This window comes from Nycticebus coucang, chromosome 9 (genome assembly GCF_027406575.1).
Source record: "Nycticebus coucang isolate mNycCou1 chromosome 9, mNycCou1.pri, whole genome shotgun sequence".
Classification (NCBI taxonomy): Eukaryota; Metazoa; Chordata; class Mammalia; order Primates; family Lorisidae; genus Nycticebus; species Nycticebus coucang.
In genome coordinates this window covers 37,409,511-37,430,578 of record NC_069788.1, presented here as the reverse complement: position 1 = coordinate 37,430,578, position 21,068 = coordinate 37,409,511, and the positions used below count along the sequence as shown (strand labels likewise).

The 21,068-nt window shown below is 49.9% G+C and overlaps 2 protein-coding genes across 2 annotated transcripts in view; one reads left to right on the top strand and one right to left on the bottom strand.

Moving 5' to 3' along the window:
* Positions 1-21,068, bottom strand: part of C9H6orf132 (chromosome 9 C6orf132 homolog) — a 38,418-nt gene that overhangs the window by 15,455 nt on the left and 1,895 nt on the right. The window contains exon 2 of the mRNA XM_053601960.1: positions 10,097-10,203. Within this exon, the coding sequence (XP_053457935.1) occupies positions 10,097-10,203 (107 nt within the window). The remainder of the gene's footprint in view (positions 1-10,096; positions 10,204-21,068) is intronic.
* Positions 1-21,068, top strand: part of TAF8 (TATA-box binding protein associated factor 8) — a 96,405-nt gene that overhangs the window by 73,616 nt on the left and 1,721 nt on the right. The window lies entirely within an intron of this gene.

Sequence of the window (21,068 nt, the reverse complement as noted above, 5' to 3'; positions counted from 1 at the left end):
TTCCCCCATCCCCTGGCAATCACTGTACCACTTGGGATTCATTTCGATACTTTCTCAGGCCTCCATAGCCTTGCTCTTATGCTTACTTTACCTAGCATGCTCTTCTTTGTATGGCAAACTCCTAGCCATTCTTTAAGCCTCAGATTAAATGTCCCTTCTCTATGAAGTTCTTCTTGGCAACCCCAGCCAGAGTTAGTTTCTCTTCCCTGTGCATTATTATTACAGCTGACATTTATTAAGTGCCTACTAGGTACAAGGCATATTCTGGGTTCTTCACACGTAGTGACACAGTTAGTTTTCATAGTAACCCTAAGAGGCAGGTTATTGTTTTTATTTTATAGATGAGAAAACTGAAGTACAGAGAGGGTGAGTACATTGCCCCAAGTCACACAGCTAGTAAGTGGGACCTCGGTGCCTGCTCTTGGCCTATTAAAGGTGACTGTAGTCTCTATCACCCAGCCCAGTCCAGCCTACTTGAGGGTCAAGTGATGGCTAATTCTTTGTATATGCCCAGCACTGACTGAGCATTTTAAAAAATGTTCGTTGAATGAATAAATTTCTGTTGAATGAATGATAGAAAAAATACAGGACAGAGAGGAGGAAAGCATTGTTCTGGTGCCAGCTCTGCTATGAATTAACTTGAAGCAAATTTACTTCTTACTCTGAGCCTCAGCTTTCTGCCTCTTGTGTAAACACTCTCCAAGGATCACTTGACCATGGTGTCCTGTCAGTTCAGGCCTATAAGGTGTCCCTTCTGTGACTTGGCTCACTTGTGCTGTGTGGGTGGTAACCTGGACCCTCAAGGAAGGCCACCCCTCAATGATAGGGTGTTGGGACAGACCACAGCCACTGTCTCTGGGTAGTTCTCTAACTCCAGAGAGGCAAAAGAGGGAGCGGGATGAAAGTGAAGGAGAGCTGGGAGGGACCTGCAGTCAGTTGGGGAGCTGCAATGTCCCAAGCTTTACACTGCTCTACCCTTGACACTCTTGCCTTGGGAAAATGACAGACCCAGGTGCCCCAGGGTGCTGCCTGCAGGGGTCAGCATGTGCCTCAGATATCCTCAGGAAAGTGGGTTGTGTGTGGCCCTACAAAAGGGGCAGCCCACATCAAGAGGGGGTGGACCAACCTGTGGGCATTGAAGCAAAGAACCCACAAATGAGCATCTGAGCGTGGCCCTGGGGGCCCAGCATGCCATGGCCTCCCTCCTGGGACCAGCCTGGGCAGCTGGCCATAGCATGGCCACTCCCTGCACTGCTGCTGCAGACAGCTCTTGCTCAATGCCTGGGGCAGAGTCCAGCCCTGGCCCTGCCAGGTGGGGAAATCCACAAAACTGGGCCTGAGCACTTCCTTGCCCTCACACCAGACAACACCCGGATCTAAGACCATCAGCCACCTCCCTGCCTCCCCAGAGGTGTACAAGCCAGCAACCCAGGTCATCTGAAGCAGCCCTTTGAAAAGTATCACAGCCCTGTACATTGAAGTTTCCTGGCAGTGATTAGCTGAGAGGAAGTGTGGGTGGAGAGAAGCACACTTCCAAGAATATATTTATTTTCTTCCTTTTTTATTCACTGTATGATAGACTTATGAGGAAATTGTCTTCCTTATATTTATCTCTATTTCTTGGTTCTTAACAAAGAAGTTTTGTTTCCTTCATAATTAGAAAAAATGCCCAATACAATAAATAATTTTTTTTTTTTTGTAGAGACAGAGTCTCACTTTACCGCCTTCAGTAGAGTGCCATGATGTCACAGGACTCACAGCAACCTCCAGCTCTTGGGCTTCCGCGATTCTCCTGCCTCAGCCTCCCGAGCAGCTGGGACTACAGGCGCCCGCCACCCTCGGTATATGGGGCCGGCACCCTACTCATTGAGCCACAGGCGCCACCCACAATAAATAATTTTTTTAAAATATTGCAATTGAGTGGAAAGAACATCAACTTGAATCAGGCAGACCAGATGTGGGACAAAAACAATATCTGACACAGTAAGTACCCAGTAACTGTGCCCCTTTCTTGTCTTCTGAGGCTCAGTTTTCTCATCTGTAAAATGGGGGTGATTCCACCTCCTTTGGGCTTGTTGACATCAGAGGCCACTGCACACCTAAAGTAAAGAAGTCCTACAGAGGGTGGTGCCTGTGGCTCAAAGGAATAGGGCTCTGGCCTCATATGCTGGAGGTGACGGGTTCAAACCCAACCCTGCTCAAAAACTGCAAAAAAAAAAAAAAAGAAGTCCTACAGAATAGAACTCCAGAAAAGTTATTTCAGCAGCACGCATAGCTCAATGAGTAGGACACCGGCCACATACACCAAAGCTGGTGGGTTCAAGCCCGGCCTGGGCCTGCTAAACAACAATGACAACTGCAACCAAAAAAAAAAAAAAAAATAGCTGGGCGTTGTAGTCCAGCTACTTGGGAGGCTGAGGCAAGAGAATCCCTTAAACCTAAGAGTTGGATGTTGCTGTGAGCTGTGCCACCACAGCACTCTACTGAGGGTGACAATAAAAGCTCAGTGGGTTAGCAGTGGTCCAAGTCCTCAGATATTCTCCTCAGGCACAGCCCCCCAGGGTGTCTCTGTCTGGTTAGATCTGAGGAGATGGGTGCTTCCCCACAGTCAGGGACAGGTCACCAGGAATCCCCTGCTGCCCTCTTGACTAATAACATTTCTGAGTTGAGTAAGAGGAGGAAGAAAGGGAAGAAAGGAAGAGGGAAGAAAACACTCACTGTTGAAAGATGAGAATAAGTCTCTCCTTTGCAGTCTTGGGGGGTCAGAGCCTCTGTTTGCCCCCTGCTGTACAACTGAGCACTCTAGAGGGCAGGGCTCAACCCACTGATGGCTCCAGTCTACCCCCTGGCCTCCTCATGTTTGGGACACACACATCCTCATGTCTGGGATTCCTCAGAGCTTGGCCAAGCCCCAAAGGTGGGTCACCAGGGGCTGGGCCAGTGGGCGACGCATGGTTGACCTTGGGCAGCAGCCAGCTCAGAGTCTTAGCTGCACATCGTGGAATGAAAACTTCCTCGTCAGACTCCTCCTGGAACCTGGTCTGGGCACCAGCCCTCAGGGTGGGGTGTAGAGCAGGCAGTGAGGGAGATGACCTTGAGCCAGAGTTAGAACCAGGCATGATTGGGGCTACCACGTAGGCTGAGAGGACAGGGGAATGGAACCCCACCCCACCACATCCCCAAATGAAAGACACAAGGAAACCCCCCAGGCACCCAGTGAACCTAGCTGGGTAAAGTCCAGCCCATTGTTCTCCGGGTGTTGGGGACTCTGGCTGGATGGGGTGTGAAGGATCCAGAAAGGCCATCTGTTTCCCACAGAGTACCTTCTCTGAGGTTGGGCACCAGTGAACACTTTATAAAAGAGCTCCATTATGTCTTAACACAATAACTAAGAAAATGCTGTGAAGCCTATGTTAACCAGTTTGATGAAAATATTTCAAATTGTATATAAAACCAGCACATTGTACCCCACAATCACATTAATGTACACAGCTAAGGTTTAATTAAAAAAAAAAAAAAAAAGACTTTAAAAATAGTTAGGTGTTGTGGCAGGCTCCTGTAGTCCCAGCTACTTGGGAGGCTGAGGAAAGAGAATCGCTTAAGCCCAAGAGTTTGAGGTTGCTGTGAGCTGTGACGCCAAAGAACTCTACTGAGAGCGACAAAGTGAGACTATCTAAAAAAAAAAGAATCTAGAGGCTATATATAGCTGTAAGGCCTCTAAGACCACAGGTTCCCCACCTCTTCTCAACCCATCACCTTGGGCACCTGAGAACTCCTCCTAAAAGCTCCATTGCTTCCCCCAGACAGGCCCCACACTCTCAGATCCCTCCCGAGGACCAGAGAAGATTCTCCTCTGATGAGGCCATCTTCCTCTGGACCTACCTGCCATACCAGAGCTGCCCTCAGACAGCAATACTAGGCCATCTGCCCTGGATCCTCTACTATATGGTGCCCTGCTCTGGTCCTCCCTGTGGGGCAAGGAGTCAGCAGGGTTAAGGGGATGTGTCTTGGAATCCGCACCAACCCTTCCAGACCCTACTCCAGAATTCCCTACCTAAGTGGCCCTGAGCCCATGTCCAGGGCTTTTCCCCTGGTCAGGGCTCCTGAGGATAGCACAAGCTGAAGGGTGCACATCTCTTGAGTCAGGGGGCGGCTAAGGGACAGCTGTTTGTAAGGATGAGGGTGTGGGTGGAGCTTTGGAGGCTCAGGCTGAGGTTCTTGCTGTGAAAGGGGAGCTGGGTGAGTAGAGGAGGGATGGGCTGTGGTGGAAGTGGGAGCCCCATTTGTACTCTCAATGGCAGGCCTCTGATAACCCATCCCCCTAAAAGTATGGAGCACCCTCACCCCACAACCCTTCCACCTAGCATCACTCCCATGAATCAGCCAAAAGCCATTAGTTATTGTTTTTCTTGGCTCAGCCTGAGGGGCTCAAATCCTAACCCTTAAGGGTACCTGGGCCTTGACTTTAAAGCTCCTGCAGCAGGGGTGGAGTAGAAAGGTGAGATCTTTCCTTGCTGACTTCAGCTGCCTCTCTGAGCTACCAGGGAGGGTCCAGGGCAGGCGGGGCTTCCTGCCTGCAGCCCAGGGATACCACCTCTGGCAGAGCCAGGCCTGTCTGACTCAGAGGGTGGGGTGACCCAGGGAGCTCTCACCGCCCTAAGCACCCCTGGGGACCTGTCTGGCCAGTTTTCCGTATTCGCCACATTGGCATTTAAGTTTTAGTTCCTCAATGCATCACCCTAGGGATGGTTTGATTCAGACTAGGGAGTGCAAAAGGGAGCCCCAGAGAGAACAACCCCCCTACCTGCTGTCTATCAACTCAGCTCTCAGAAGCAGAGGGACAGGCCCTGGCTTGAGCTCTGGTCCTGGTTTCCCTTTGGAAGTGGAAATAGGATCGTCCCTCACTGAACCCAGGCCTCTGGTGGTGGGGACAGGCCTGGACAGAGAGAATGCCTGGCTCCTGTTTCTGTTTCTGTTGAGCTGTGTGGTCCTCCCCTCCCTGAGCCTCAGTTTCCTCATCTTAATGATTGCTGTGGTCCTTCCCAGCTCTGATTTGGTGGTTCTAATCCAGCTCCTCAGGGCTCCCTAAAGAGGAGGGGGTGGTGGCCTGGCACCGGAACACCTCCCTTTTCAGAGGCAGAAGCAGAACTCAAGGAGTGGTCTGTGTGTCAGCAAGGGTCTGGCTTCTTTGGGGACCCTCCAGGGAGCTGACCACACCTCCTGCCCTTCCATTAGGAGTCACTTTAACATAGAACATTACGGCTGGGTAGACCCTTGGTGACCATCCAGTGTGACCCCCCCACTGATGGACAAAGAGACAGAGGCCCATGGGAGGAAGGGCTTGGCCCTCAGTTACCCCGTAGCCCAGGTACTGAGCTAGGACTAGTGTCAGCTACTCAAAGATCAATCCCAGGGGCTTGGTGCCTGTGGCACAAGCAGCTAAGGCACCAGCCACATACACCTGAGCTGGCGGGTTCGAATCCAGCCCGGCCTGCCAAACAACAATGATGGCTGCAACCAAAAAATAGCCAGGTGTTGTGGCTGGCGCCTGTAGTCCCAGCTACTTGTGAGGCGGAGGCAGGAGAATCACTTGAGCCCAGGAGTTGGAGGTTGCTGTGAGCTGTGATGCCACAGTACTCTACCCAGGGCAACAGCTTGAGGCTCTGTCTCAAAAAAAAGATCAATCCCAGGTTCTGTCCCAGCCATTGAGGGATACCAAGGTCCTCTTCCTCTTCACAGTTGGCCCTTGGTTGCTGGATGCCTGAGAAAGCATTTCTTAATCCTTACACCTTCAGCACAGAGTGAGGATGCTCCCTCGAAGAGGGCAGAGCACCTGTCATTGTCTTCCCCCACCTCATCTTGCACCCTCCTCTCAAGCCCTGTAGCCCTGTCACTTGGCAGGCTCGTGTAGGGCACTGACAAAGAGGGCGCATTCAGAACATGGCCCAGGCCCACACAGAGTTCAAAGGCCCTCGTGGGAATTGTCACCTGGCTTCTTGGGCACTGCTGCCTCACATCTCCACTACCCCTGGGGCAGCCTGGCCTCGGAGGTGCCCTCTGAATGTGGGAAGAGAGGACAGAGAGGGGAGGGCTGGCCACCCAGGACAGTGTCAGGCAGGGCTCAGGCACTGGCCCAGCTCCCCACCCACCCTGACTTGGCAGGGCTGAGGGACAGGTGTATGCGTGTGAACCCACACAGAGCACTGTCCTCCTACTTCTCCCTCTTCACCTGGCCCCCCTGCCCCTGCTGGAAGAAGGAAAAAGACCTGGCCCAGAGCCTCAGGGAGAGCACCCACATGGCTGGACAGGAGAGACTCAGCTGCCAGCTTGATTCTGCCCACCCAGGAGCTGGTAATGAATGATGTTGGAGCCAGTCTGTATCTCATAACCTGAATTAGGAGCATAGGACTGTCTTGGGATACAGGCCATTGGGCTGAGGGTTCCTAATCTAAAAATATATCACAGGTGGGCTCCTGGGGGCTCAAGAATCCTCTGCTGAAATTGTGCGAAACCACGTGTGTGAGGCCTGTGCCCTCAGCGTGGTCTCAAAGGGATCTATGATCCAAAAGAGGTGAGAGTAGCCCGACAGGCCCCGACTGCAGACATGGCTCCAGACAGGCAGATGGGGGCAGAAGTCTGCTAGCTGGTCCTGGGAGGGGAAGAAAAAAGCTTCTAGGGAGTGGAGAGGGTGGATGGCCTGAACGGAACGTGGGCCCTGAAGCCAGGCTGCAGGAGCTCAATCCGCTCACGAGCTGGATGAGCATAAGCAAATTACTCCTGCCCTCTGTGCTTCCTTTCTCCATCTGCGAATGGGGATCAGTGACAACCTCACTTAGATGGTGGCTCTGTTAACACATATGATCCACTTGGAATGGTGCCTGGCACACAGTAAGAGCTCAGCACGTGCCAGCCGTGATTACAGGCTGTGCCACTGGATAGGACTCACGAGCTGCTCCACATGCCTTTCCTCGGTCCCAGTTCCTGCCTCTGTGAAATGAGACTGGCACGGACCCGATGGGTCCTCCTCCCTTGTCGGTTCACCATGTATCCATTCTCTGGCTGTCACCAGTGAGGCGGCATAAGTTTGTTGGGGGAAAAGCCCCCATCTCCCGGGACTAGCTCTAAGGCTTGCCCAGAATGACTGTCCCCAGGAAGCATTTCCCCAGGGAGGCCCAGAACTCCAGGCCTGACCAGCCAGCCAAGCCCACTCCAGGGACCCCTGAGGCTTCTGCCAGGCCTGCTGGGTCTGTGCAGCTCTGGACCACATTCTGCCATGACCAGATCCATGCCAGAGAGGATGAGAGCAGGAAGGCTAGGACTTGGCCTGGTCTTTGAGGGGCCCATGGTGGGAGGGAGGGAGATAGCCAGCAACCAGAGCAAACTCAGCTGTGCCCACATTAACCCTTTAGTTGCTGCTTTTGTGGGGGAGGGGCCAGGACAGCAGGAGCCATTCCGGGGCAACGGCCATTTCTACTCGGTAGGTTCTGCATGTCTTTATTTCAACAAGCAGTACAGGTACAGGTGTGTCAACTGTGGGATCATACCACTGTCACTTTGAGTATGTGTGTTGGGGGAAGGGGAGGAGAAACAGAGTATCTCAAAATCATCTCTGTGATTATGGTACAATGACCTCTGTAACAGGGGCTGATTCATTTGATTTATACCTTTTCGTTGTTGCTGTTGTACTTTCTATATTTCTTGGTAATGTCAATGAGTTGCTTTTAAAAGCAGAAAATATATTGTTTATTTTTTTATTTGTTGGACAGAATCCTACTTTGTCACTCCTGGTAGAGTGCCATGGCATCAAGGTTGACAGTAACCTCAAATTCTTGGGTTCAAGCGATCGTCCTGCCTTAGCCTCCCAAGTAGCTGGGACCACAGGTGCCTGCCACAACACCTGTTTATTTTTAGAGACAGGGTTTCACTCTTGCTCAGGCTGGTCTTGAACCCCTGAGCTCAAGTGATCCACCTGCCTCAGCCTCCCAGAGTGCTAAGATTATAGGTGTGAGCCACCATACCCAGCTAGAAAATAGATTATTTAAAGTTATATTCCTAGAGATCTATGCACTCAGCCTTGGAGGTGCAATAGGAGAATGTAAGACTATCCGTGCAATCTAGAATCTTGGAATCTGCTTGCTGAGGTTGACCAAATCAGGAAAAATTGGTGATGGAGAGAAGGATGTGCTGGATGGGGCATGTGGGTACCCAGGACCAAGATGTGGGGTGCCATGAAATCTAACAGGCTCTGGGGGCTCAGACCAAGATTAAGGGCCTTGATAATGTAGGCAACACAAACCCTTATGGAGGTTTAAGGATACGATGACCCTAGTGACACTACTGTCCTACCCAGGACCTTGGCCTGATAGTTAGGAGTGAACTTAGAATCTAGGAAGCTGGCTGTTTGACAACAGGTGGCTGTTGAGTACTTAAAATGTCCAAAGTGAGGCTGGGTGTGGTGGCTTATGCCTGTAATCCTAGCACTTTGGGAGGCTGAGGTAGGCGGATGGCTTGAGCTAAGGAGTTTGAGACCAGCCTGAGCAAGAATGAGACCCTGTCTCTAAAAATAGCCAGGCATTGTGGTGGGAGCCTGTAGTCCCAGCTACTTGGGAGGCTGAGGCAAGAGGATAGCTTGAGTCCAAGAGTCTGAGGTTGCTGTGAGCTATAATGCGATGGCACTCAACCCCAGGATGACTAAGTGAGACTCTATCTCAAAAAAAAAACAAACAAAGTCTGAAGTGGGGAAGTGGGATGTGCTACAGGTGTAGTACATGGGATTTTGAAGACTTAGTTTGAAAAAAGAATGTAAGTATCTCATTATTTTTTTCTCATTACTAATTTTATATTAAATGTTGAAACAATAATCTTTTGACTATATTAAGTCAAATATATTATCAAAATTATTTTACCTTTTCTTTTTACTTTTTCTGTAACTACTAGAAAACTTTAAATTACATATGAGGCTTACATTATATTTCTTTTTTTTTCTTCAGGTTCTTTTTATTTTATTTTATTATTAAATCATAGTTGTGTACATTAATGTGATCATGGGGCACCATACACTGGTTTTATAGACCATTTAACACATTTTCATCACACTGGTTAACATAGCCTTCCTGGCATTTTCTTAGTTATTGTGTTAAGACATTTATATTTTACATTTACTAAGTTTCACATGTACCCTTGTAAGATGCACCATATACATTATATTTCTATTGGTCAGCACTTATCTACCCTGTTTCCCCGAAAATAAGACAGTGTCTTATTTTAAGGTGTGCTTCCAAAGATGTGTTAGGTCTTATTTTCAGGGGACATCTTATCTTTCCTGTAAGTAGGTCTTATTTTTGGAGGATGTCTTATTTTCGGGAAAACAGGATAGAATGTCCTAGATAACCCAGGAATTCTCATCACAGAAAGTAGAACTAGTCATAGAACAGCTGTTTTGGTCTTTCTCCCTTGTCAAAGAACTAAAGCCCAACCATAGGCTCTAGAGGGGAGTTTTTGGTTTTCTGTAGTTTCAGACCCATAAACAATCTGTCCCATATGGCTTTCTCCCAAGGGTCACTGCTATTTGTCCTATGAGGCAGTTCAGGTGTCCACTCTTCCAGGAAGCCCTCCTTGACCACCCATTAAGGCTGGACTTGCTATCCCTGCTCTGGCCTGTGTTGTAACAGTCTGGCTACTCACTTGTCTCCTGCAGTGGGCAGGGAGCTCTTTGAGAGCAACAACTCTGGCTAAGTCACCTCTGCATCCCAGAACCTAGTATAGCCCCTGGCATGAAGCTGGCAGCCGTCGGTGGTTGTGGAAAAGGAACTTGCTTAGCTGGGAGTATCCCCTGCTGTGTCACCTCTGTACACAAGTTCTCCATGACTTCTTGTAGGGTTTCAGCCCCACAGGAGCTATCAGCCCTAATCCCAGACTTTCTGCCATGAGCCGTAGCTATGCTTCCTCTCTGTAGCCACCCTGGCATCAGGAAGAAAGGGAATAGGCAGAGGGTGATACGACTCAGGCCAGGGCAGGTGGGGCTGCTTCCTCTGTGTCAGGTGAGGTGTCCCCACTCGGAGAAGCTCCTCAGATCCCAGAGCAGAATTGTACTCACCAGTGGAAGGAAGGTCAGCAGGGGCCGGACTCTGGGCCGAGCTTTCAGCGTGGCTGTTCCTGACTCGCTCACGGTGTTAAAGCGATTATCTCCATAATAGATCCCATCTAGAAGACACGAGTGAGAGGAGACTGTGACCTAGAGATCGAGGTGTCAGGCCAGCTGAGTCTAGTGAAGTTCCCAGTGAAGAAAGCTGGGGCCACTGGTTGCCCCCATTTTGACTTAGCTAAATACTCCTAACGTAGTCAGATCCTACAGATGGAGTGTGTGCTAACGGATGGGGTGTGGGCCAACTGTGCGTTGTGGGAGAGACTTGATGTTTCTGGGGGTTTTGGCCCCCAGCAGCCATTTCTCTCCCAATCAACATCCCCCCACCAGGTTCTGAGCCTTATCTCCTATAGCAAATTGTCCCTCCTTTGGGGGCCCTGGGAGCTTGGCCAAGGCCCCAGCCAAATCTTATCTCTGAGAGAGGGAGGAAAACAAACCAGTTTTTCTCAAGTGTTTGAATTTCTAATCTGAAACAAGCAGGGTGCCCCCCAGCGGTCAATACCCCATCTTCTGGACTCCTCAACTGAAGACTTCCCTGGCCACCAAATCACCCATGGTTGTGTGCATGGCTTTGTTTGATGCACCCTTGAGAGCAGAGCAGAGAGTGGAGCGGTAGGGTCCGTGTGACTGGTAAAAATTCCAGCTCTATCATTTGCCATGTTGCTGAATCTCTCTGGGACTGACTTTTCCCATCTGTATGGTGGAGTGATGATAGTGCCTTACAGGAGGAGTAAGTGTGGACAGGACATACTATCCTCAATAAACACGGTACCGTCCCCTGTAGGAAGATGATATGAAGGGCCTTCCTCTTCCTCCAGTTTCTGGGCTGCTCTAGAGCAGTGAAGAGGTGTGAGGAACCATTCACCCTTTCTCAGCTCCATTGTGACTCTTAGTAAAAGTGATAAGAATTTCACAGTTCTTTGGCAAGGGTCACTGTGGGCCTCCTGCTGTGTGGGTCATGTATGAGCAAGGAGAATTTTCATCCGCTTAACAGGGTGTGAGGGATTTTCTCCTATCAGAAACAAAAAGAAGAAAGGTTAAAATTCTAATTAACAGGGCAGCGCCTGTGGCTCAGTCGGTAGGGCGCCGGCCCCATATATACCGAGGGTGGCGGGTTCAAACCCGGCCTCGGCTGAACTGCAACCAAAAAGAAAATAGCTGGGCGTTGTGGCGGGCGCCTGTAGTCCCAGCTACTCGGGAGGCTGAGGCAAGAGAATTGCTTAAGCCCAGGAGTTGGAGGTTGCTGTGAGCTGTGTGAGGCCACGGCACTCTACTGAGAGGGCCATAAAGTGAGACTCTGTCTCTACAAAAAAAAAAAAAAAAATTCTAATTAGCGGTGTGCCCATAGCTCAGTGGGTAGGGCGCTGGCCACATACACCCAGGTTGGAGGGTTCAAACCTGGTCCAGGCCTGCTAAACAACAATGACAACTACAACCAAAAAATAGCTGGGCGTTTTGGCAGGCACCTATAGTTCCAGCTACTTGGGAGGCTGAAGCAAGAGAATCGCTTAAGCCCAAGAGTTGGAGGTTGCTGTGAGCTGTGACACCACCACACTCTACTTAGGGCAACATAGTGAGACTCTGTCTCAAAAAAAAAAAAAAAAAATCCAATTAGCAAGAATCCTACTAACTGGAATATTGAAGTAACTGTGATTACTGTTCCCCTAGCAAGTGACTTTAGGAAAAAACTTCAAGACAGCCAAATGACTTATTCGAAATAGACTGGTTTGTCAGGGAGTTCCTGAGACCAGAATACATCCATCCCAAATTCCTACACCTATAGCCGCAGCCCTCCAGGGGAAGATCTAGGGCAGTGGTTCTCAATCTGCGGGTCTCGACTGTATGAAAGGGTCACGGCATTAGGAAGGTTGAGAACCACTGGTCTAGGGTTCTGATGTGACAGGGAAGGTCCTGGGAGTGCCCCAGCCACTGCAGGTGGAGACCTTTGTGTGCTGCCTTCCCACGGCAGAAAGTTGGCGGCTGAGACTTTCAGATGCTCCACCTCTCCAGGCTGCAGTGGCTCATGCCTGTAATCCCAGCACTCTGGGAAGCTGAGGTGGGTGGACTGAGCTCAGGAGTTCGAGACCAACCTGAGCGAGAACAAGACCGTGTCTCTACTAAAAATAGAAAAAAAACTAGCTGGGCATCATGGCGGGTGCCCATAGTCCCAGCTACTTGAGAGGCTGAGGCAAGAGGATCCCTTGAGCCCAAGAGTTTGAGGTTGCTGTCAGCTAAGACGCTATAACACTCTACCCAGGACGGAAGAGTGAGACTCTGTCTAAAAAAAAAAAAGATTCTCAACCTCTCAAAAAGTGGCCCAAAAGGCAGGTACTTGGTGTTCTCCACATGTCAAGTTCCTGGCACTGCCCTGCCCTGTGCACTCTGGACAAACACGACTGCCCAGTCCTGGTTGCCAGGTTCCACGCCTGAGGTTGCAGAGGGCCTGATTGGACGGAGGCAGGAGGGAGGGGAGCTGTAAGAGTGCAGATTTGGCCCAATCAGAAACAACAGAAGTAGCACACACCTAGCAGCCACCACTAAAGCCCTCTGATTCCCTTTCTTCCAAGAGTCTGCTTGTTGATGGCAGGATCTCCTGGGACGTTCTCCAGACAGTGCTGTGTGGATGCCAAGGTGCTAGATCTGACGTGATATGGCTACCTGGGCCCTTAATGGGCTTGGGGATAGGGTGGGGATTACCCTGGGACTTCATGAGAGCCATGCTCCTAGGCAAATGCTCTAATTATTTCCTTTAATCTCTGCATCAGTGCTGAGGTTTAGGGAGCCTCCTTTCTACAGTTGAGTTATAGTCATATTAGTGGTTACTATTATTGTGTGCCTAGGAGCTTTAGAAGTGTTGTATCTCAGTGACTTAGCAAGGGTAATAACTATAATAGTAATAATAATAATAAAAGGTAAAACTTACTGAGCACTTTTAATGGGCTGGGCACTGTTTTAAGCATCTTATACATTATTAATTCATTTAATTCTCAAAACAGCCCCATGCAAATTGGTATGGTCATTATCCCTGTTTGACAGATGAGGAAATTGAGGCATACGAAAGTCAAATAATTTGTGCAGAGCCTCACAGTAAGTGTTGAAGCCAGGGTCTCCCAGAAGGGCCTCAGGACCACACACATTACCCCCAAAGGGAGGAATCCTAATCTCACCATTGGCAGGACTCAGATGGGAGGATGGGGTGTGAGGGCAGGGGTGCTGTTCTGGGAAAGGAAGGAGCAGCACAAGGCAGAGATGGGAGGTGGAGCAGCTTCCCCAAAGCCATGCCATCACAACAGCTGTGGCTGTCTGACCCCCAAGCCTGCCTTCTAACCACCTCACAGATTCCATGACTCAGCCCTGACTCCAAGGCACTGTTGTTTTGTTTGATCTGTGGTTGTTTTAAGCAGGAGAATCTTTCTAAGAATACAATTGTTCTCTGTATGTGCTCAGCAGGGGTGAAAGCCCAGGTGGCCACCCCTCCAATCTCCTCACCGCCTCCTTGCCCCCTACCACTGGGCACCTCAAAGAAGTCCGATTTGATTTCCCAGTTCTAAGCGGTGTGTCTAGGAGTGAGAGACAGAAACATGACGGCAGAAGCAGAGTCAGAGTGGCATGATGTGTCGCAGAGTGACATGATGTGAGAAGGGCTCCACCGGCCATGGCTGGCTTTAGAGATGGAGGGGGCTGCCAAGCAAGGAAACCAGGCAGCATCTAGAAGCTGGCTCTCTCCAGAAAGGGACAACATCTTGCCAACACCTTAATTTAATCCATTGAGACCTGTGCCAGAGCTCTGACCTACAGAGTTATCAGAGAATAAATTTGTCTTGTTTTGAACCAAAAAAAACGAAAGAAGGAAGGGAGGGAGAGAAAGAGGGAGAGAGGGAAGGAGAAAAGAAAGAAGGAAAGAAGGAAGGAAAGGAAAGGAGGTGTGGCTAGAACCTGGCAGACTCTCCTGGGCCCCATCAGGTGAGGTGTGTATGGACACCACTGTAAGCCATGTACTCCAAGGGCCCAAGATCAGGGCTGGGGCTTTCCAAGCCTCAAAGTCAAGGCTTTGCAGGACAACAGAGTCCAACCATGGGGAGTTTCCTATGGCAGTGATGAACTCTGCTCAGATCAGTGTCAGGGATGATAGAATAGGCCCTCCTGACAGGCAGTCCCTCCTCAATCAAGGCCAGGAGAGTGAGGAATGCCCCAGGGCCTTTTGGATATGGAGCAGGTGAAGGGGGTGGCTGGAGAGGAGGCTGGATGATTTGTCCTCATAAGGACACTGCTCAGTCTCAAAGAGGGGCCCTACCCCAGTGTCTTATCTGCTCTGAAAAGTGCAAATTCCCTTTGTCTTTTTACTGGAAGGGCTCTGAGGGATCGCAGAGGTTTTATGCTTGCCACATGCATGGATCAAAGAGGCAGTGCTGGCTCATCCACATGGGATTCAGAAGTCTGGGAAGGGAGGGTGCCACCTGGGAACCAGAACCTTCCAGAGAAAGGGAGCACCTTCCAGAAAGCCCTGGGAAAATTCCAGTAGGCAGAAAACCTTATGGGACTGCAGGAGAGGATTCCGAGCAGGGCCTGAGCCCCGGGTGGACCACAGCCCTGTCAAGATGCAAACTGAAGCCTCTCTGACAGATTCAGATTCGCCTGTAAATAATATGACAATAAAATAGGAGTAAATCCAGGTCTGCCTCCATTTACCTGAACCTGATCATTAAAATGTTCCGCACCCTCACCCCTCCCAATTAAATCATCTTTATGAAGGACTGTGTACAAGATTCCTTTAGATTTTCTCCCTAAAAATTTCTCCATCTTATACCAATGAAAAATAAAGGAAGGGCTTTGCTTCTATTTATATTCCCTCAAGGATTTGAGTTGACATAATAACATTTGACATCCAAAAGCTTGTTTGTTTTTTGAGACAGAGTCTCACTTTGTTGCCCTAGGTAAAGTGCTGTGGTGTCACAGCTCACAGCAACCTCAAACTCTTGGGCTCAAGTGATTCTCTTGCCTTAGCCTCCCAAGTAGTTGGGACTACAGGCACCCACCACAATGCCTGGCTATTTTTTTTTTTCTACTTGTTGCAGTTGTTATCGTTGTTTTAGCAGGCCTGGGCCGGGTTTGAACCGCCAGCCTTGGTATATGTGGCTGATGCCCTACCCCCTGAGCTACGAGTGCCACCCCAAAAGCTTGTTTTAAAAATAATTCTTGGGGCTCGGCGCCTGTGGCTCAAGCGGCTATGGTGTCAGCCACATATGCCTGAGCTGGTGGGTTCTAATCCAACCTGGGCCTGCCAAACAACAATGACGCTGCAACCAAAAAATGGACAGGTGTTGTGGTGGGCACCTGTAGTCCCAGCTACTTGGGAGGCGGAGGCAGGAAAATCGCTTGAGCCTAGGAGTTGGAGGTTGCTGTGAGCTGTGATGCCACAGCACTCTACCTAGGGCAACAGCTTGAGGCTCTGTCTCAGAAAAAAAAAAAAAATTCTTGGTGCTGACCAAGATGGCTTCACCTCAAATTTGAACCTGGGGACAGGCAGCTCTCCTCCTGTGCCTTCTCTCTGGGGAGTCCCTGACCCTACAATTGACCTGAGGGGCAGTTGGGTTGTGTCGAAGGCTCTGCCTTAGGCCACAAACACCCAGCAGAAGGATAGCTTCTGATCTGGGAGGGGAGGTGGGACACCGTAAGGTCAAGGCTGAACTTGGGTTCCAGTCCCTGTTCCATCACTTGACCGTGGGGCCCTGGGAGCGTTATAAGATCTCTCTGAAGCTGTCTCCTCAGCTTCATAAAGTTGAACAGCGGTCCCTGCCATGTGGGTTGGAGTGAAGCTGAATAAGATAAAGTATGTAAAACAGTGCCTGACGGATAATTCATGTGAGCGCTGGTTGTTATCACCACCACCACCATCATCATCACTGCCCTCACTCTCTCTCTTTCTCTGTCCCACTTCACTTCCCTCCACCAAGAGTTTGGGCTTTGAGCTTGAATCTGGTGTATCACTTGCAAATTATGGCAAACACCTGCACTCATGGGGTAATGCCACCAGGAAGCAGGTGACCCTTTGCTTTCTTGTCAGGGGTGACTCTAAGTCCTGAAGCTTGGGTCTGGTCCCAACCAATCTCTTTGCAGATAGGGAGACTTGGCCCAGAGTGTGAGGGGCTGGACCAAGGTTGCCACGCAGAGGTGGTGCCAGGGGTGAAGAAGGCACAAGTAATGTGCCTCACACAGGGCACCTGGCTCCCTGCCTCTCCCATAACAGGCAAACCTGGCTCTCTCAGCCTGGGTAGGGTGTGTGTTAAATGTGAAAGAGCACAGCCTGGCACAAGCTGCCACCCGACACCCAGACCTTTCTCCCCCTTTCTCCCCTAGAATCTTCTGCATTTCTTTTCTCAGAGAGTTCAGGATTTGAAGTCTGGTAAAATGCGCTCCCTCCCCCAACACAAAAGCTGCCCATGGGTCCATGGAGGTTGAAGTAAAAATGATTCTGAGGCAGCTAATTAGCTCTTTCCCCAAATCCTAGATAATGAATTTGCTAATATTTAATACAGACCTAGCAGATGTTAGACATTTATGAGCCAGGCACAATTCTAAGTCCTCAGAACCCTGTAGGGGAAGTACCCTTATTATTCCCAATTCGCAGATGAGGAAACTGAGGCTTAGGTTAAAGTCCCACAGCTCATGAGTCAGAGGGGCGGGGGCTCACCCAGGCAATTTTACTCCAGAATCTAATTCTCTCTGATCACTGTCAGAAAGGAAAGGAAAGAAAGCAGGGATCCACAGTCCCTCCCTCAGTCTCCTGCTTTTCCAGAGTGGGATTTCAAAGTTGATGAGGCCTAGAGGGAAACAAACGAAAGAATCACATCTGGGTTCTCACTTTGGCTCTTCCAGGTGATACCTGAGAACTTTGGGCATTGTCCCAGGCTAAGTTTTCCCACCTGTAAATGGGGGAAATTACTCTTACTTTGTAGGAAGCCTCTGGAAATCAGGGGAGGGAAAGAAGCTAGCAGGAGTGGGAGGAGGACTGGAATGATAGTGTGGGGCCCTGAATTGCCAGGAGCCCCCAAATAACCTCAGGCTGGTTGGATACAGGTATAATTGGATTCCAGGGGCAGGGTGGGGCTTAGCTTGGGGAGTTTGTTGCCTTGACTCAAGAGTAATCCAGAGCTCTAATACAGACCTCCCCCCTACTTCCACCTCACTGTAGATATAGAATGGGGTGTTGTACAGTGAAATACAAGGTGGGGCATCCATTCATTGGCCAATAGGGGAGACCCTGCCTTTCGGGGAAGCAGCAGAGACAGCCTGTGTGAGTGTAACCCACAAATGGCGTTAAAGAGGCCTTTCCCGGCTAATAAGGAAATTAGCAGATCCACATGACAGAAACCTGAAAAGGCCAGTCTGTCCCAGCAAGCTCCAGCAGGCCCAACCTGAACACCAGAGAGAAGCCTCTGTCCAAGGGCAGAGGAGACGCCGAAGGCTGGGCTGGGCTGGGGGGGAGAGGCAGAGGGGACACTGAAGTCTGGGCTGGGGGGAGGAGGTGGGGCAGAGGGGACCCTGAAGGCTGGGGGGAGGGGCAGAGGAGCAGGGAGCGACAGTGTAGAGGAGGAGGGAATAGGAAGGGAAAAACCTTGGGAAGGGGCAGTTCAAAGGACCCCCAGCGCGGGGACTGACGGGGGAAGAACATAGGGAAGAACATAGCAAACAAGACTCTTTCCTTGCTAGCAAGGACTTTCCACACAGTGTGGAGAGCAGCAAAATGACTTCACCTGGAACTTGTAGAAATGCAGACTCTCCCTCTACCCCAAATCTACCAGAATCTGGACTTAACAAGATCACCTGGATGCTTGAGCTGCCCTGAACTGGATGACTTGGAGTTAGTGAGCCTCTCTGAGCCTTCCTTCTGAGTCTGTTTCCTTCATTGAGAAGCATGCACAGTTTTTAGCACAGAGTCTGGGTCAATAAATGGTAACTGATAATATTGATACTATTATTAATTTATTGACTGGTCTTATAGACAACATAGTTGGGGGAAAATTTATTGACCGGGAGAGAAGGGGCATCCCATGACTGGTCTGCTGGGCTCAAGGAAGGGTCTGGCTCTCTGGATTTGAACTAGAGTGACAAGAGGAGCTAATACAAATAATGAGGCAGGGGCGGCGCCTGTGGCTCAGTCGGTGGGGCGCCAACCCCATATACCGAGGGTGACGGGTTCAAACCCAGCCCCGGCCAAACTGCAACAAAAAAATAGCTGGGCGTTGTGGCGGGCGCCTGTAGTCCCAGCTACTCGGGAGGCTGAGGCAAGAGAATCGCTTAAGCCCAGGAGATGGAGGTTGCTGTGAGCTGTGTGAGGCCACGGCACTCTACAGAGGGCCATAAAGTGAGACTCTGTCTCTACCAAAAAAAAAAAAAAAAAAACAAATGAGGCAGCAGAGAGGGTGTGTATGTGTGTATTGAACTGCTGGCAAACCACAGCACACCTCCAGGGGACAGGAGTAAATAAAAGTCTCCTTCACGCCCCCGCAAAGCACAGGTCAGCTTTGGAAGGCTGGTGCCAGCCCAGTCCTGGCCAGAGATAGATGCTTAGCTCTGGGGGTTCATGGCGTCCCACTCTTGAGCCTGGCCTGAGACACAGGTCAGGGGCTCTGGGTATAGGCAATCACCTAGGGACCACTAGGATGCTCTTAATAAGAAGCTGACCACATTCCTTCCACATTTACTTAGAACTTCCTGTATGCCATGAGGGGAGTCCTAAGGGGAAACAACAGCCAAGCTTCAGGTGGGGAAGGAAATTCTAGGACTCTCAAATCTTCCTATACAAAAGGATTAACCAGGAACTGGTAAAAAAACAAACAAACAAAAAAAAAAACAGAGCCTGGGTCCTAGCCCAGCAATTCTGACTTCCTTGCCTGAGGTGGGACTCCAGGAATCTGCATTTTAAATGTTTTCCTAGGTAGTTATATTTGGACCAACAGGGTGGAAAAGAGAGTCCCCAACAAACAAGGGTACACCATTGCTGTAGTGGGGTACAGTGGCAGCTCAATTAATTCCTGAGTGTTTGGAAGCTTTGTCTCAGCAACAGCCCTAGTCCCTTATCTTGGGATATGCAAAGATCTACACGTCTGTGCATTTAAAAAAACAATTGTATGGCTTTTTAAGACCCTTGCTTGGGCTGAGAAGGGGCAGAAGGTTTAATTAGGATTGCAGAGGCTTTCAGTGAAATCTTCCTATTACTGGACTCCATGTTAGAGAAATTCTTCACTAAATTTTAGCTAAAAGGCCGAGAAGCGACAGGGAAATTCTTTAAAGAAAAATGTACCCGTCACCACGTTCATGTGACTGTTTGCATTTTACCCGCTGCACCCGGCCTACCCTTGTGCAAACAGATTTTTATATGGCTGCAGCCAGAGAGCAAGCAGTTGGTTACTCCTTAACTCCCTTACACATGCCCCTGCATTGATTTCCCCCGTTTCATCCCATGCCTGGTCTCCAAAAGCTAGATAATTTCAGCAACTCATACCAGGCTTGAAGGGAATGTCATGGAATCAGGGGCCCTATAGAACTCTAATCTCAACCTCTTTTGAGGCTTTAAAAATTACCTCTTCGTGCCTCAGGCTCTTCGGGTTTAAGGCAATGATAGGAAGAGGAACTGAAGTGCTCGCAATGACCTGATAACAATAAATCATGCTTTAGAGCAGGCAGCACATAGATGGCCTGAAAAGCCTAAAATATTTGAGACAGTAAATGTTTAGGCTTTTCAGGCCATCTAGTCTCTTTCATCCACTCAAGTTTGTATGAAAGCAGCCATAGACCATATGTAAATAATGGGCATAGTTGGTTATGTTCTAATAAAACTTTATTTACAAAATATAGGCCATGGGCCAGAACTGAGCCAGGCCCATAGCTTGCCAGTCCTTGCTTTAGAACAGTGATTCTCAACCTTCCTAATGCCATGGTGTATTTTCATTGTTACAAAGGGGTTGTGACCCACAGATTGAGAACTGCTGCTTTAGAGCTTTTTTGTTTTTTTGAGACAAAGCCTCAAGATGTTGCCGGGGGTAGAGTGCCATGACATCACAGCTCACAGCAACCTTCAACTCCTGGACTCAAGCGATTCTCCTGCCTCTGCCTCCCAAGTAACTGGGACGACAAGCGCCCACCACAATGCCCGGCTATTTTTTGGTTGCAGCCGTCATCGTGGTTTGGTGGGCCCGGGCTGGATTTGAACCCTCCAGCTCAGGTGTATGTGGCTGGCGCTTTAGCTGCTTGAGCCACAGGCGCCGAGCCAGAGCTTTTCTTTTTAATGCTTTCCAAAGCATTGCCATATATATCACTTAAGGCAGTAACCTTATAGGCAGTCTGGATGCCGTTCCCATTTAACAGAAGAAAAAATTTAAACCCAGAGAGTGGCTAGCCCCACATTATTAGCAGAAACAGGACTCCAAAGCAGGCCTGGCACTTCCATCCCATCACAGAATCCCCAATCCCATCTCTCCCCTCCCCAGCCCTAAGCACAGCAGGGAGGAGCACCTCTGCCACACCCAGGGAACACCCCGGAAACACTGGGGAACCATCCAACCTGGTGCCTGCTGTTTTCCACCCCTCCATGTGCAGGGGCAGCCAGGCTGAGTCAGCTGGAGGCCCAGCCCTGCCCTGGGGACTGGGAGGAGCTGTCCCCTGGGCTCCAGCCTTGCCCCAGCTGCTGAAGGCAGCAGTGAGAGGCAAGAGGGCACCATACCCCTCTTTTCTCCTTGGAGAGACTGCTCCCCACTAGCAGCCTGCTCAGCCCAGGCAAAATGTGCAGGAATTGCCTGGGAGGTTTGCCTGAGTGCTTCCCTTGGGGAAAGAAGTGTGTGAGAGTGGAGGGGGGTAGTGTTCCCCAGGAAGACACCCTCAAATCAAAGCCATTCTTGGGCCACCTTCTTCCACAGAGTTAATT